Here is a 15,812-nt window from a genome sequence, read left to right as displayed (position 1 = left end):
GCCACTGGGGCAGAGTCTCCTGGAATGTAGAAAACCTAGGTTCAATTTCACCCTTTGTGGAGCAGGGATTTGAACTTGGGCCTCCCACATCCTAGGTGGGTGCCCTAAAAAGCTGGCTATAGAGTCACTCTCACATACTTTCTCTGGCCCAATGATTATTCATTGCAATCATGGATGACTAAAAATTGCCACTATGCACAACAATGGAGAGAGCGAGAGACTCACATGAAAATATTCCACGGCCCCATGGCTAGGGCACTCTCCTGCAATGTGGGAGACTCAAGTTGAAATTCCCTCTCCCACTTCAGAGGCAGGGGGAATTGAACCCTGGTCTGCTACATCCCCAGAAGACTATCCTAACCACTGGACTAAAAGTTATAAGGAAGAAATGAGCACACCCTCATCCCTACCGATTTTGTGAATCTAGTCTTCCTCTGTTTGTGTTAAAGTATCAGAACTGAAATGAAAGACATTGAGTTGGGTTGAACAAAATGTTTGACTTGATCCAGCTCAAATTTTTTTCTGATTTTTTAATTCACTGCAATTTTTTTTTTAAATTGTTTTCACTTCCACCTGAATCAAAACATCTTTTTTTGGAATTGTCAGAGAATTGAAAAATCCATGATTCACCCAGTTGTACTGCTGAATTCTCCAAATAAACAGAAAAAGGACTTTTCAGAATATTTGTTATACTTAAGCAAATAAACTAAGACTATGTGATGCAGTAGTTTAATGCAATGGGTTTTATTTCTGGAGACCTGGATTCAAATCCTTGCTAAGATGACATATTAAAATACGTTTTTTGGACCTGTTTCAGTAGACATTTGTCTACATTACAAAGCAACCACAAAGTTTATTACAATTTGTTGTTCCATTTCCTAATCAAAGGATACAACTGGAAAAGCAGATCTGTTCATGTCAATACTGAGATGCACTAGCAGAGATATGTCTGGAGAAGGCTGAGGGGGGACACTATAAGTAATCAAATATGTGAAAGGTTTTTATAACAAAGGATGGTGATAAGTTGGGGATAGTTTAGGTATACATAATTGTGCCTCAGCACAGGGCAATGGACTGGATGTCCTCTTGAGGTCCCTTCCAGCCTTACACATTTCTGTGATTCTGCAAGTGTGCCCATTATTTGCACACTCTGTGTTTGGCTCAAGCTAGTATCATTTAGTCCCTTGCTGTCATCAGAATGACTTTTTTAAAAAAGTGGGGAAAAAATGGTTGTAGCAGGAATCTCGTTAGGAAAAAAAACATGCTGCAGCAGGACAGGAAGAAGAATTCTTTAAAGTGACTGAGGGTTTTGGATGTCAGTGAAGACAACAGGTGGTAGAGATCACATCAGGGTGCATTATTCTGATCTTCACAGGGAGTAAAATATATCCTCAACATCTGAGCCACAGCCAAACCCCTGAGATGTGCCAACATTCTGAAGTGTCTTTCACTGCACTGACATGTCTTTTTAACTTGCTGATATGAGACAACATAGAATGCTTTGACATCTTCAAAGCACCACTGGAAATTTTCAACTTGAGTCAAATCTCATTTGAGGAAGATTACTTTTCCCATAACAAAGAAAAGGAATGTCCTCCTCACTCCTAAAAATTAATTTACCATGAAGTCTTCAGGAATTATCTTTCATGCTGACAACTCACACTTTGGAAAAAGAGGGGTATTTAGTCAGGATCGAGGATTCTTGTGTCTTGACTGCTAGAAGGACATCCTTAAACAATTTAATGCCACCAACATTAATTGCTTGCTATGAAACACACCAGGATCAACTTGTCCTGATCAACCATTTTCTCACCTTACACAGGAAACCAGAGGGACATAAAAGGACTGGAAGTAAATCAAGATTATTGTACTGATGCGCAACTCCTAACCAGCTCAAGTTAAGCACTTCTAGAATATGTTGAGATTTCAATATTGTAGAATACTAATCAAAAATCAAAAAATTAAATTACATAAACTATTAACTTGTATTTAACTTACAAACAACTTGCTATAGAGTGTACAACAGAAAAGTTAAAAATTGAAAAAGGTCAACTAGTAGTTAAGAGCAATGGCCAAAATTTTAAGTTGTAATGAAGCAAATGAGGGGCTGAATGTTTCTAAGCATCTAGAAAGTCAGGTCACTTATTTAGATGTCCAAGTATGAATGTAGGTACCTGATTTTAATTACCCATATTTGAAAATTTTGGCTTGTATGCCTACTTCTAACAATAAGTGTCAGCTCACCAAGCAAACTCCTCCACCGTTAAAAGCAACTGATGGCTACAGGTTGTGACGTCCTAATACAGTGAAACCTGCACAAAAAGACAACCTTCAATGGGCAACTCTTTGTCTTAAGCAACTACTTTAGACAATCTACACATGGTTTTAGTACCTTCTTCCTCAATGGTTTAGTTAAAATCCAAGGGCAAAATTTAGCCCTTCTTATAAATGGGTACGATTCCACTGACTTCAGTGGACTGGGTCTGCTTACGGCAGGACTGATTTTGGCTTCTCCTCTGCTCAGTAAATATTTTTTAGTGCTCATTTTGGCCATCAATTAAGTTAAAATATAACTAGATGTCATGCTGTTGCTTGGGCAGCCTATACAGAAGCCACCGAATGAGTTATATACCTCCATGATGTTCTGTCCTAAACCAAATCTGATATATTACAAGACAGTGTGACAGACATGGCAATTGCCTATGATTTCTTTGGGAGAGCTTACTGTATTAAGTTTATGTATCATTGTGGGCCAGCAACTGTATGGGGGAGGGTAATCAGAGCCATCCATGAAATAAGAACAGTGTGGGGTTATCAGGCAAATTCAATCAAGTTGTAACACCTCCAGAGATACACCACCCCCTGGGGAGGCTCACCTACATTAGTTCAAACTGGATTTTTTAGAGGCCAAACAACAAAAAGGATTTTTGGATAAACAGCCTAAGTTTAAACTGAGTCGAGACCTTTCTAATCCAGAAAACAGACAGGATCTTCTATCCAAAGGCAGGGCCTCAATCTTTAGGGAATGACTGGAAGGACTGACACCGATCAGAGCTCTTGTGGAGATAGGGGAAAGTGATCTCTGGTAAGCTTATTAGCATGTTTGTATGGTTCTTTTTTTTTTTTTTTTTTAATGTTTTCTTGATAATTTTTTATCTTAAGAATAAATGTGCTTGCTTAGAAAAAGCTGTTTGGCAACTTAAACCATGGGCAATTATGCTGTTTATAGCCTCTGAGGAGAAAAGCAAAGTATATGGGCCTGTCAGTCATTCTGCCTTGCTGGGGGAACTCTGCAGCCTGAGAGAACCCCAGCCAGGAGGAAGAGAGAGAGGCAGGTCTCTACTCAAGTCAGCTGATGGGGAGCCAGAAGCCTGAGGGTGGGTGCCCTTGCTGGACCACAAAGAGGAAATACAGGTGCAGTTGCCCTGAAATGGGACACTTAGAACGACTTTAAGGGACAGGTGTCTGTTGACACCATCCAGCCATCGTGTTTTAGGTTTCCGGGTGGTTTTTTCCATTCTCCTTTTACTGAGTCAAAAGTCAAAGATGACTCCCACAGGGAAGTTGGTAGGCATTCAAACAAAATGTCTATGCTACCTTAGAACACACTGGGCAACCATTTGAGAGAGCAGAACCTGTTTAGTTAGAAGACTGATCTCTTCATTTGTCCTGAATTTCAACCATTGGATGTTTTCCAATCATTCAGAGATATTTTATCTGAATGACGTCCAATTTCTATTCCATCTGGACAATGAGGGGCCATGTTTCAGTCCCGCAGGTCAAGATACTGACCACTGTATATCCTCAGCTCAATCTCTCTACTTATCATGGAGTTTGGCTTTCAAAAGACATTTTTGATTAAGCAGCACCCCATTACTGACGACGCTTTTGCACTGCAGGCTTCAAGTTCTTCTTTGATGCCACCCATGTTATCCACAATGTAGTTGAGGTAGATGGTCGCCCAACGCAGCCATATCGACTAGGTGGTTGCCCACTAAGATGCTAGTGCCCACACCACATACAAAGTCACCAGCTGGAAGAATTTTGGTTTTACTTCAGTTAATTTTCAGGCCAGCTTCTGCCGCTGAGCTTTCCAGCCTTTACATGCCACAATAAACTTTTCCACTGATTTGGCAATTAGGGATGTGACAAAGTGGGAATTTTCTGTAGTATTTTTATGAGTCCTATGTGTACCTCAGTTTCCCCTCTATGGTGCACTACTACCCAGCTAGGAGAAAAGGATTAAATTTGCTCTCCAGTCAGACTAAGACACAGGTGTGTGTGTTACCTCCCTGTATAGGTGGAATGAAGAGTCTTTAAGGAATTGGTTGAAATCAGCCCAGATCAACAAGAGGGCTGGAGACACAATGCAAGCTCCAATGACTCAGATTTCCGGCTTCTCAGCAGAGAAGCTAAGCAAAGATCCAAGCTGAAGAACAAAAGACAGAGAATGGTGTTGAGGGGGTATAAGGGTTGGTTTCCAGAGGTAGCTGGAAGCTCTCTCACTTGGGAACTGACTAATGAACGAAGAGAGAGAGAGAGAACCCACACATGTGCAAGCACAAGTTAGATAATGGAGTTTGCTACAGCTTGGCTGGGGCTCTGGGTTGACCAGAATGGACTATGCTTTAACCTTAATTTCTCTATGCTAACCTAAGGACTTCTTATGCTGTGGTCCACTTGACTACAATACCACTGTTTTGATGCCACTACGAATCCTGGGTGAGGTGCATTAGTCCCTGAAGAGTGTACAAGTCTCTCCCAGGAATTTATCTCAGTTGGACTCACTGAACAGAGCTCACAGTGTGAAGCAGCAGTGCTTCAGCCCCAGAGGTTTAGTTTCAGGAGGTAGTGAGGTATCCACGGCCTACCCTGAAGGAAAAGAGACCCCTTAGGGTGAGGCACATCACAGGATTTCCTTCAAGAGATTGTTCCGAAGTTGGGGGCGTAGCGCCAATCCTGTAGGTCTGTGACAGTTGTGGGCCTGTGGGGATCCAAAAGTGCTATGCCATTGGCAAAACTGATGTCAGTAAGGTTATCACCATCCAGGTATATCCCTAAAATATATTTACTTAGTGTTTGTTCAAGCACATATTCTGATGACATTAAGAGCTCTGGAGCGGCAAGATATCCTTGCTGAACATCTGACCTAATTCAGAGGAAGGCAATTTGCTTCTCATTTACAAGAATGCAGCTTGAAGAGCCATCATATCAGAGATGAAACACTACACAGAACTTGTCAGAGATTAACATTTGATTTACTAAATATACAATCTGAATACACAATATATGTTGCTTTTAATATGGGTTTCTAGAAATTTGAGGCATATTCACTGGATATACTCTAAGAACAAATAATTTGAAAATAAGAAGGATCAGAGGAGGGACTCTTTAAACAGCAGTGTCAGTCACATATGATAGATTAATGTCATGCTTTAAATAAGTGACAACAAAACTCTTGCAGATGCAAATTATCAGACCTTTGCTAGATTTAGGTAATCAGGTCAGACAAACGTAGAAAGCTCTACTTTATTTGCTTATTTGAGGGACCATTTTCGTTAAGGATAGATTTATTTATTTTTCCCCATAAAGGGACACTGTCAAGGTTGGCATTTGAATAATTTTTTTTTCTTATCTTTGTATGTAAAGTCCACTTAATTCTTTTAGATATGCCTTCTTCCCCAGGATAACAATGTTTCAAATGTTTTTATTTAATAAAACAAAATTCAAGAACAGCTCTACAATAGTAAACTAATATTTGCACATAATGGAGGAAACCTTTTGGTAAAGGACCAAATTTCACCTTCAAGTTTCAAAGCTGGGATTTTAAAAGACTGAATTACAATGGGCACCCTGACAGTGTCCTTTTTCAAAAAAGGAACAGAAAACTGCACCCCATAGCCTCTAATTTGTTAGACAAGATGATTATTACCATATCAAGTAAATGCATGTCACTGTTCTTCACATTTCGACCTGGGCTTAACAGCATCCCAAAGCATCTGCAAAAGGTTTTTAAAAATTAAAGACATTAGAAAGTCATTAAAAACTACAGCAATATCTTCTTGAGTGTGCACATGACAAAGATCACCCACTATTTTCCCTTTAAGTAGAACCATTTTTACAGTAAATTGCTGTTGGTGCTTTTATCTCTCACATTCAGAAAACGCCACCACATATACTAGACATGGCCAAGAAATCGTCTACTGAAAAGATAAAGGCAAAATCAAGTATTAATTTCTGTTACGAACTTTCTTGAATAAGTACAAAGCTTAAAGTATACAGTTTAAATGTTAAAATAGTTCTGATACATAGGAAGTATTTGAAAGCAAGATATTCAATATTTCACCACATCAAGGAATATATATCAAAAATGTAATCTACTTCTGTACAGACGGACTAAATACTATTTCCAATGTTCCTTTCTACCATTTACAACACAGTATCAGCATTCTTTAAAAATGAAAATGCTTTTCTGTTCATTCTCTATTTTAGTGTCATGTCCATTGCTAACGTTACATTTGAATTGTAAAGGAGAAAAAAACACTGAGGTTGCTTTCTTTTTCTGTAATTCTTTATGGATACATCAAATGAGCTGAAGGGTTTTGTTCAAATTTGAAAAGAGAAAAGGAGCTGTAGCTCACGAAAGCTCATGCCCAAATAAATTGGTTAGTCTCTAAGGTGCCACAAGTACTCCTTTTCTTTTTGCGAATACAGACTAACACGGCTGTTATTCTGAAACCGTTCAAATTTGAGCAACTGATATAGGAAAGTATTATAAAATATATAAAGCCCTAAACAGAAAACATACATGCACACCCACCCCGCTGACCATTTGGAAGAAATTATACCCTTCTTCAATGTTCAGTACTCCAGCCCCTTCAATTAAGGTACAGGAGCTTACAAAACACATTATACTAGCCTGCAGAGGCTCCAACTGAGATCAGGACCCCATTGTGTTAATTGTTTATATCAGGGGTCAGCAACCTTTCAGAAGTGGTGTGCCGAGTCTTCATTTATTCACTCTAATTTAATACATTTTACCATTTTTAGAAGGTCTCTTTCTGTAACTCTAACATATAACTAAACTATTTTTGTATGTAAAGTAAATAAGGTTTTTAAAATGTTTAAGAAGCTTCATTTAAAATTAAACTAAATTGCAGAGCTCCCCAGACCAGTGGCCAGGACCCGGGCAGCGTGAGTGACACTGAAAATAAGCTTGCGTGCTGCCTTTAGCACATGTGCCATAGGCTGCCTAACCCTGGTTTATATAGACAGCACCTCGTTGTAGAATCACAGAATATTATGGTTGGAAGAGACATCAGAAGGTCATCTAGTCCAATCCCCTGCTCAAAGCAGGACCAACACCAACTAAATCATCCCAGCCAAGGCTTTGTCAAGCCAGGCCTTAAAAACCTCAAAGGATGGAGATTCCACCACCTCCTTAGGTAACCCATTCCAGTGCTTCACCACCCTCCCAGTGAAATAGTGTTTCCTAATATCCAATCTAGACCACCGCCACTGCAACTTAAGATCATCGCTCCTTGTTCTGTCATCAGCCACCACTGAGAACAGTCTAGTTCCATCCTCATTGGAAGCCCCCTTCAGGTAACTGAAGGCTGCTATCAAGTCCCGATTCACTCTTCTCTTCTGCAGACTAAATAACCCCAGTTCCCTCAGCCTCTCCTCATAAGTCATGTGCCCCATCTCCCTAATCATTTTCGTTGCCCTCTGCTAGACTCTCTCCAATTTGACCTAGAGACCCTGAAATCTAAACAGACAAGACAAAACAAAGGAAGTATTTACCATCCCCATTTTACAGTTGGGAAACTGAGGTACTGGGGCTATGTCTACACTGCACACTAAGCCCAGTCTCTGACTCAGGTTTCAGCCCAACCTCCACTTCTGTCCACACTGACGGGTTGGGTCACAGAGACCCCCTTGGAACTGCCACCTGATGTGCTGAGACTACCTCGGAGCCCGTTTTCCCTGACAGCGTGGAACTTCAGTACACCGTCTTGCTGAGCCAGACACACGAGCCTGCTACAAACAGAGACCCAGGTCTGAACCACGTCCCCCACAAGCTGCAGTTTTAACGGAAAACAACTCAAGAAGTGCTCCTGCCTCTAGCACCCAGATACTCAGTTCCCAATGGGTTTCAAACCCCAAATAAATCCATTTTACTCTGTATAAAGCTTATACAGGGTAAACTCAAATTGTTCACCCTCTAACACTGATAGAGAGATATGCACAGCTATTTTCTCCCCCAGGCATTAATACTTGCTCTGGGTTAATTAATAAGCAAAAAGTGATTTTATTAAATATAAAATGTAGGATTTAAGTGGTTCCAAGTAATAACAGACAGAACAAAGTAAGTTACCAAGCAAAATAAAACAAAAACACACAACTTTAGGCCTAATACAGTAAGAAACTGATTACAGATGAAACCTCACTCTCAGAGATGTTCCAATAAGCTTCTTTCACAGACTAGAATCCTTTCTAGTCTGGGCCCAATCCTTTCCCCAGTGCAGTCCTCGTTCCAGCTCAGGTGGTAGCTAGGAGATTTCTCATGATTGGAACCCACTTCGTTCCACTACCTTATAAACCTTTGGTACAAGGCAGGAATCTTTTGTCTTTTTGGGTCCCCACCCCTCCTTCTAAATGGAAAAGCACCAGGTTTAAGATGGCTTCCAGTACCAGGTGACATGGTCACATGTCCTGTGAGACCCCAAGCCTTCATTCTTCCTGGCCTGACTCATAGGAAGGCTTGCAAGTAAACAGAGCCATCTACAGTCAGTTGTCCCAGTTGATGGGAGCCCTCAATATTCTAAACCACCATTAATGGCTCACACTTTGCATAATTACAATAGGACCTCAGAGTTATATTTTATATTCCAAGTTGCAGATACAAGAATAATACATTCATATAAATAGGATGACCACACTCAGTAGATTATAAGCTTTGTAATGATACCTTACAAGAGACCTTTTGCATGAAGCATATTCCAGTTACATTATACTCACACTTATTAGCATATTTTCATAAAATCATATGGAGCACAATGTCACACACACAAATCAATCTGACTCAGGTTAGCAAGCACTCAGGACCCAGGTCCTAAGACCCGCCTTGGAGATGGGTCAAAGTTTGAGTCCCACTGTAACTCAGGTCCAAGCCCTGTCATTTTGCAGTGTGGATGCAAGTCAAGCAGCAGACCCAAGTCAGAAGGTCTGTGTAGTGCAGTATGGATGTGTTAGCACAGCTGTGAGACCCAGGTCCTGTAACTGTAAACCCAAGTTAACAATGCAATGTGGATTCTCAAGTGTAGGGTTGGAAACACCAAGTTCACAGATTCTGGCTTAGTGTGCAGTGTAGACATACCATGAGAGATTAAGTAACTTGCCCAAGATCAGAAAGGAGTCTGCACTGAAACCCAATCTGGTGCTTGAGCCATAAGGCTATCTTTCTACGAAAGAATAAATTTAAAAAAAAAAAAAAAAAAAAACCCTCTTCCTCTAAGATACCAAAGACATCTCCAGCGAGAGCTGGAAAAAACAGACTTAATATGCCTCATATTTTTTTAAAAAATAGAACACTTCTTAAAACAATCTCTTCAGGCTTCCTTTATACAGGATAAGGAAACAAAGGCACAAAGCCAGTTTTTAAAAAATCCTTGGTAAGTTCCTCTCTTCCTCTTGGTATCTGTTACATCACAAATAGAGTGGTTAGCTGATGCATATTTATAATGGACAAATGTTACGCAATATTACACAGAATATTTTTTAAGAAACGAGATCTCACAATCAAGAAAGCATCTGAGCAGCATTATTAGTAACAGGCTGAATTATAAAAAGCACAGACAATATTTTAGTCTTTTTTGACAGTTTTCTTTTGCACAATAGCCCAATTTTCTCTAATGGAAGAAAGGTTTGACTGTTTCATAATGAATATTTAGGTTTTACAATAAACAGGGATTGTAAGGAATAGACAGTTTAGACATTTAGTATTCAAAGGATACCACAAAAGCAGTTTCATAGCTTTCAAATGACTGACAGCTAACTAATTAATATTGTGGTGAGCATGGAGTGTTATGAGTAGAGATGTAATAAACAATGCAATTACATTAGCAGAATGAATATCATTATATTAAAAACTGTTACAAACAGGTTTTTCCACATAAGTGATTACTACCCTATTAGCCAGGTTTGTTCCTGTTCATTTTATGCATGTGATATTCTTTCTCTGCTTCGTTATAGAAATCAGACATGGTAGTAATTTATATACAAAATTATGTTTTTTCTCTCTTCATATTTTATTATAGAGCGTAAAAAAGATCAATGGCAGCTACACAGGCTTCAAAAGGCAAAAGAGCAGAGTAACTCCTCACTTAAAGACGCCCTGGTTAATGTTGTTTCGTTATGTTGCTGATCAATTAGAGAACATGCTCATTTAAAGTTGCACAATGCTCCCTTATAATGTCATTTGGCAGCCGCCTGCTTTGTCCACTGCTTCCAGGAAGAGCAGCCCGTTGCGGCTAGCTGTTGGGGGCTTGGAATCAGGGTGGACCCACAGCCCCCCCATCAGCTCCCTGCTCCCCTAAGTTCCCTGTGCGGCAGCCACCCAGCAGGCTACCAATTGCAGGCAGTTCAGCTGTCCCTCCCCCCTGTCAGTGTGCTGCTCCTGCCCTCTGCCTTGGATCTGCTCCCCAAGCCTCCTGCTTGCTGTGCAGGGGGTGTGGAGGAGAAGGGGGGGGGAGGCTAATGTCAGGGCATCCCCCTCCCCTCTGCTCCTGCACCCCGCTTACCCCATCTTCCATAGAGCAGGGGGGACACACGACAGGGCTCAGGATGGAGGGAGCTTCCTGGCAGCAGCTGTGGTCTCAGCTTGCTGATCTACTTAACAAGGCAGTGTACTTAAGAGTAGGGTCAGCGTACTTAAAGGGGATATGCGCATCTCTCTCTCACACACACACACACACACACGGTGTGTGTGTGTCTGCCATGCTGTCTCCCCTCCCTCCATTCATGCTGCCTTGTAGAGCGTGAGGTTACATTAACAACGAGCTAACCCTTGAGGGCTCAGCCAACTGCTAGTTCATCATTTAGCAGTAAGGCATTCCCTGGGAAATATCTCACCCTCTGACTTCACCACCTCAACCAAGCTTCACAATCATCATCACTGTGTACCAGGATTACATTGTTTGTTGAGAGAGAGAGAGAGAGAGAGAGAGAGAGAGAGAGAGAGAGAGAGAGAGTGTGTGTGTGTGTGTGTGTGTGTGTATATAAGTAAAATATAGTCTTTTGTCTCATGAAAAAAATTTCCCTGGAAACTAACACCCCGTATTTACATTAATTCTTATGGGGAAATTGGATTCGCTTAACATCGTTTGGCTTAAACTCGTATTTTTCAGGAATATAACTACAACGTTAAGTGAGGAGTTACTGCATACAAAAGCAATAAGGTTACCAGGGAAGAGGAAAGTGAAACTGAAAGACAGGCACACAACTCAGAACTGCTGGTTACATCTTTAGGCCACAATCCCACAACTTGTTGCATGTGGCACATCATCTATGTCTGCACAAAGCTCCACAGAAGAGAATGGGGCTAAAGGGAAGTGCGCCACTCTGCCTGCATGCAACAAGTAGTAGCACCAGGACCACCCTGAAAATAAACCGGGATCATTTTCAAATTAATACAGATTTCCATTTATACAACAAGCCTTATCCATGGGTAAGCCCAATGGATTTAACATAATATGCACAAAATCAGAGTTAGGGTTAAGATTGAGTCCTTCAATCATGGGCACCCAGCTGACGTTCTGCAACTATGATCTAATGATACTGGTCAAGATTCTAACCTCAGTTACACTGGTGTGAATCAGTCTCTCTGAAGAAGTGAGTGGAATTACTCTACATCTGTAACTGAGGTCAAGTCAAGCCCACTGCCTCTAGAAATGAAAGAGTATTTCAATCTTCATACAAATTCTCTGGTTAGCCTCTCTGCTAAGAGTGTTAAAATATTTGATGTGGATACGACAGAGAAAATCAACAACTCATTTCACCAAAAAATAACCAGTCACTCTCCTCCAGAGCAAGACTGAAGCCAGTGGCCCCAAATATGACAAATCACATTAACAAGATATTGTAGCATCCAGCTCCTTCTTACCATCCAAATTCTAGAATTTAAATTTCTCCAAATCTATCAACAATCTTTTGTACAGTGTAGACACCAAAACTGGACATAGCATTCCAGTAAAGTTCTCATTAATGCCATATACAGGGGTATTAACACTTCCCCATGTCTAAATCCAAGGATTACATTTGCTCTTCTAGCCACAGCATTGCACTGCAAACTTATGTTCAGTTGGTTATCCACCATGACAATCAGGCCCCTTTCTGAATCACTGCTTTCCAAAATATAATCCCCCGTCCTAAAAATGTGACCCATATTCTAGATACCTAGATGCACAGTCTTGCATTTAGCTGTATTAACATACATGATGTTCACTGTGCAATGCAGATCGCTGTACAGAACTAACTTATCTTCATTATATACCACTGTGCCAATCTGTCACCTGTAAATTTTACCAGCAATAATATATTTTCTTCTAGACCATTGATAAAGATAATAAATACCACAGGGCCAAGAACAGATCCCGCTGAGACCTGACTAGAAACTCCGCTTTTGTATTATAAGTCCCCATTTACAATTACTTTGAGATCAGTTAGCCAGTTTTTAATTCATTTAATGTGTGCTGCACTGATTTTGCAGTTATTTTTAATCAGCTTATGCAGTACTAAGTCACATGACTTACAGAAGTCTAAACATCTTTTATCAACAGTTACCTTTGTCAACCAAACTTGTAATCTCAAAACACAGTATCCATGAGGTCAACTAGAATTACTTCAAGTAAGTCACTTGGTGCTAGAAAATCTATAATTTTTTAGGAACTTCAAGTAATTTTTACTAGTGGCAGCATGAGACCTTCACCATATATCCCCAGATTGAAATTTCCCACAATAGTGCAATTTTTCTTTCTACATATTATGAATGGATACTCAAAGGAGCTCTTTATCCTGTTCTCTAGCCTGATCTGGTGGTCCATAACAGATTCCCATCAGTATCCAATCTTGTAATCGGTCAGTTAGAACATTGATCCATATGCATACCAGGTACTGCACTTCTGAATTGTCAATTACTCTAAAGCAGGTGAACCTTTTCATAACATAAGTTTCTTACTGCACTTGCTGAAAGTAATTAACAAGATACTCTTATGAAATCATCATTTAAGATTAACCAAGACCAAATGTTGTACAAATCTTGAAGTTTGCATGAAACTACAAAAAAATTCAACAAATGCTTTGATGCCCCATAGCCTCCACCTACAAAGAAATTAGAAATTAATTCTGTAGCCTCTCTAACTATCAAAACTTGGAAAACCATCTGAATGACATTAAAAAGTGTGAACCTTTATAGGCAGATCTTCAATTAATGTTTTTGAAGTACAGAATGAAACAAGTAATTCCTAGTGTTTCCCCAAGAATATGCATTTGCACTGTTTGAAGAAAAAAGAAATCAGTTAGAGGCAATTTAATTTTTGTAAAAACTAAATAATTAGGCACTAATGCAACAACTATTCCTAAACTGTCACTGGTTGCTAGGAGCTGCAAGGAGTCTGAGGATCACATATGAACCAGTCATTAATTAACCCAAAATCACTTTCATCCACTACCCAAGAGGACACTATTAACACATGAGCTTCATCAAATTAGAATACAGAAAGACAAAAATACACACAATCATCTTGTTGTAAAGAGACTTAGGTCTTCGCTGATCAGGATAGTCTGCTATAGGAGAATTTGCTGTATGAATTTCCACAATATATTATCTGCAGGTACCCTCACCAGGAGTATAAATTCTCATCTTTGCAAAAAGCTGAGTTTCCATCTCAGAAAGACAAGATGGAACACTAATTACTTGCTTTCCAAAACATACTGCCGAAATTCAGTCAAGTGAAGAACTCACCAGCTAGGGTCAACTATGTATCTGCAAGGCCTCATACACAACACAAGGAGCATAATTCCTGTCTAACAAAACCTTTGTGTTGTGCTCCAGACTCTAACTCTAGAGCTGAAATTCTCCATAGCTTGCTTCAAATCAAAAAGAGTATTTTTTTTAAGTTTAAGCAAAATCTGTTAACCATTTTTGAGTTATGTGGTTATAAACAAAATCTTGTTTAAATACTAAAATTAGAAATTAGCTTTACTATTTCACAATTTAGTATTTTTACACACACATATGTATATTCCATACAAAAACTAAGTTCTTTAGGGTTGCAAATTCAAACACTCAAAAGGTGGGGAATGCCAGATTTACAGTTGCCCATAAAACCTTAATTCTACCCTCTTGTATCCCTCCTCCACCCAGTCTGCATAATGAATAAGGCAGGGGTCCTTTGGAAAAATTAGCGTATGATTATGTAATTATAGACTATCATAATGCCCCCACTCCCACAGCAAAGAAAGGGTTGTATAATCTCCATCCATCTATTTTAAGGCTATATTTGACATACCACTTACTCGGTACAGAAATGAAGTTGTATCATGACAGCAAGAGTGGATTTACAGGTGAAGAGGGGGAGGGATAGCTCAGTGGTTTGAGCATTGGCCTGCTAAACCCAGGGTTGTGAATTCAATCCTTGAGGGGACCATTTAGGGATCTGGGGCAAAAATTGGGGATTGGTCCTGCTTTGAGCAGGGGGTTGGACTAGATGACCTCCTGAGGTCCCTTCCAACCCTAATATTCTATGATCCTATGAAATTATTCTATATCCTGTTTTCAATCCTATTTTTAGTTATTTTTTTGAAAAGCTCCCAAAGAGTAGGAATGGAGTTTCAGGATACAGAAAATCACACAATTGTGTTTAAAGGTAATATTTTTTATTATATTTTAACTGTCTAAAGTGTTAAATTTCCATTTTATGACAAAACTGGAAGTGAAAGAGAAAGATACATGTCTTTTTCAAGTTCTTTTTAATTATTTTTTTCTGGTGAGTATCTCGATCATTTCAAGGTACTTTCTCCTACTAATCACTGATTAGAATATAATACTTTCCTCAACTTTTTCACTATATGAGAGACTTGAAAGTGTATCTGAATTCTTTTGGTAAGACTGCCACCTGGTGGATTTTTTATGTTAATATTTTTAATGCTACTATTCAGAAGGAACTTCCCCATTATACCATAACAACCACCCCCATCACCACTGTAGTTAAGGACAGTTAGTATTTTATATTATGAAAGAACAGTTACTTACCTTACAGTAACTGGTTCTTTCAGATGTATTACCCATATTCATTCCACTCTTGGTGCATATTCCAGCATGAAATGAAACTGGAATCTTTTGGCCAACAGAGCCCATTCCTGTGCCCTAGATGGTCTCACCCCACCCCCACCCCCCCCATTCCAAGGATATCAAGGGCATAGCAGGTCCAACCACCCTTCTGTTCCCCCACCAGTGCAGAATCCCAAAGGAGTAGGACTCCATAGTAGCAGAGAAGGAGGGTGGGTCATGGAGTCCATGCGGACAACACATCTTGAAAACTGACTTCCATGTGGATTTCATTCTTGTTTACTAACAAGCAGTATCTGTGTGCTAGGAGGTAGATAATAGCTATTCTATTTAAACAATGACTGCAGGACAGACCTACCAAAAATGAGCATCTAATCTGGAAGTTTCTACCAAAGTACGGTGTCTTGCAAATATGTGGACGAAGTTCCATGTAGCTGCTCTACAAATTTCAGAAAGAAGGACA

At 39.8% G+C, this 15,812-nt stretch overlaps 1 protein-coding gene across 2 annotated transcripts in view; it reads right to left on the bottom strand.

Annotated features, from left to right (window-relative positions):
* The window catches only part of RABGAP1L (RAB GTPase activating protein 1 like), a 528,106-nt gene that overhangs the window by 427,258 nt on the left and 85,036 nt on the right, over nt 1–15,812 (bottom strand). For both annotated transcript variants that reach the window (XM_084635917.1, XM_084635918.1), the window contains exon 8: nt 5,933–5,999. In XM_084635917.1, the coding sequence (XP_084492043.1) occupies nt 5,933–5,999 (67 nt within the window). The remainder of the gene's footprint in view (nt 1–5,932; nt 6,000–15,812) is intronic.

Source organism: Lepidochelys olivacea, assembly GCF_965140295.1.
Source record: "Lepidochelys olivacea isolate rLepOli2 genome assembly, chromosome: 8".
Taxonomy (NCBI): domain Eukaryota; kingdom Metazoa; phylum Chordata; order Testudines; family Cheloniidae; genus Lepidochelys; species Lepidochelys olivacea.
The sequence above is the reverse complement of the archived record's forward strand: the minus strand, read 5'-3'. Positions and strand labels throughout refer to the sequence as shown.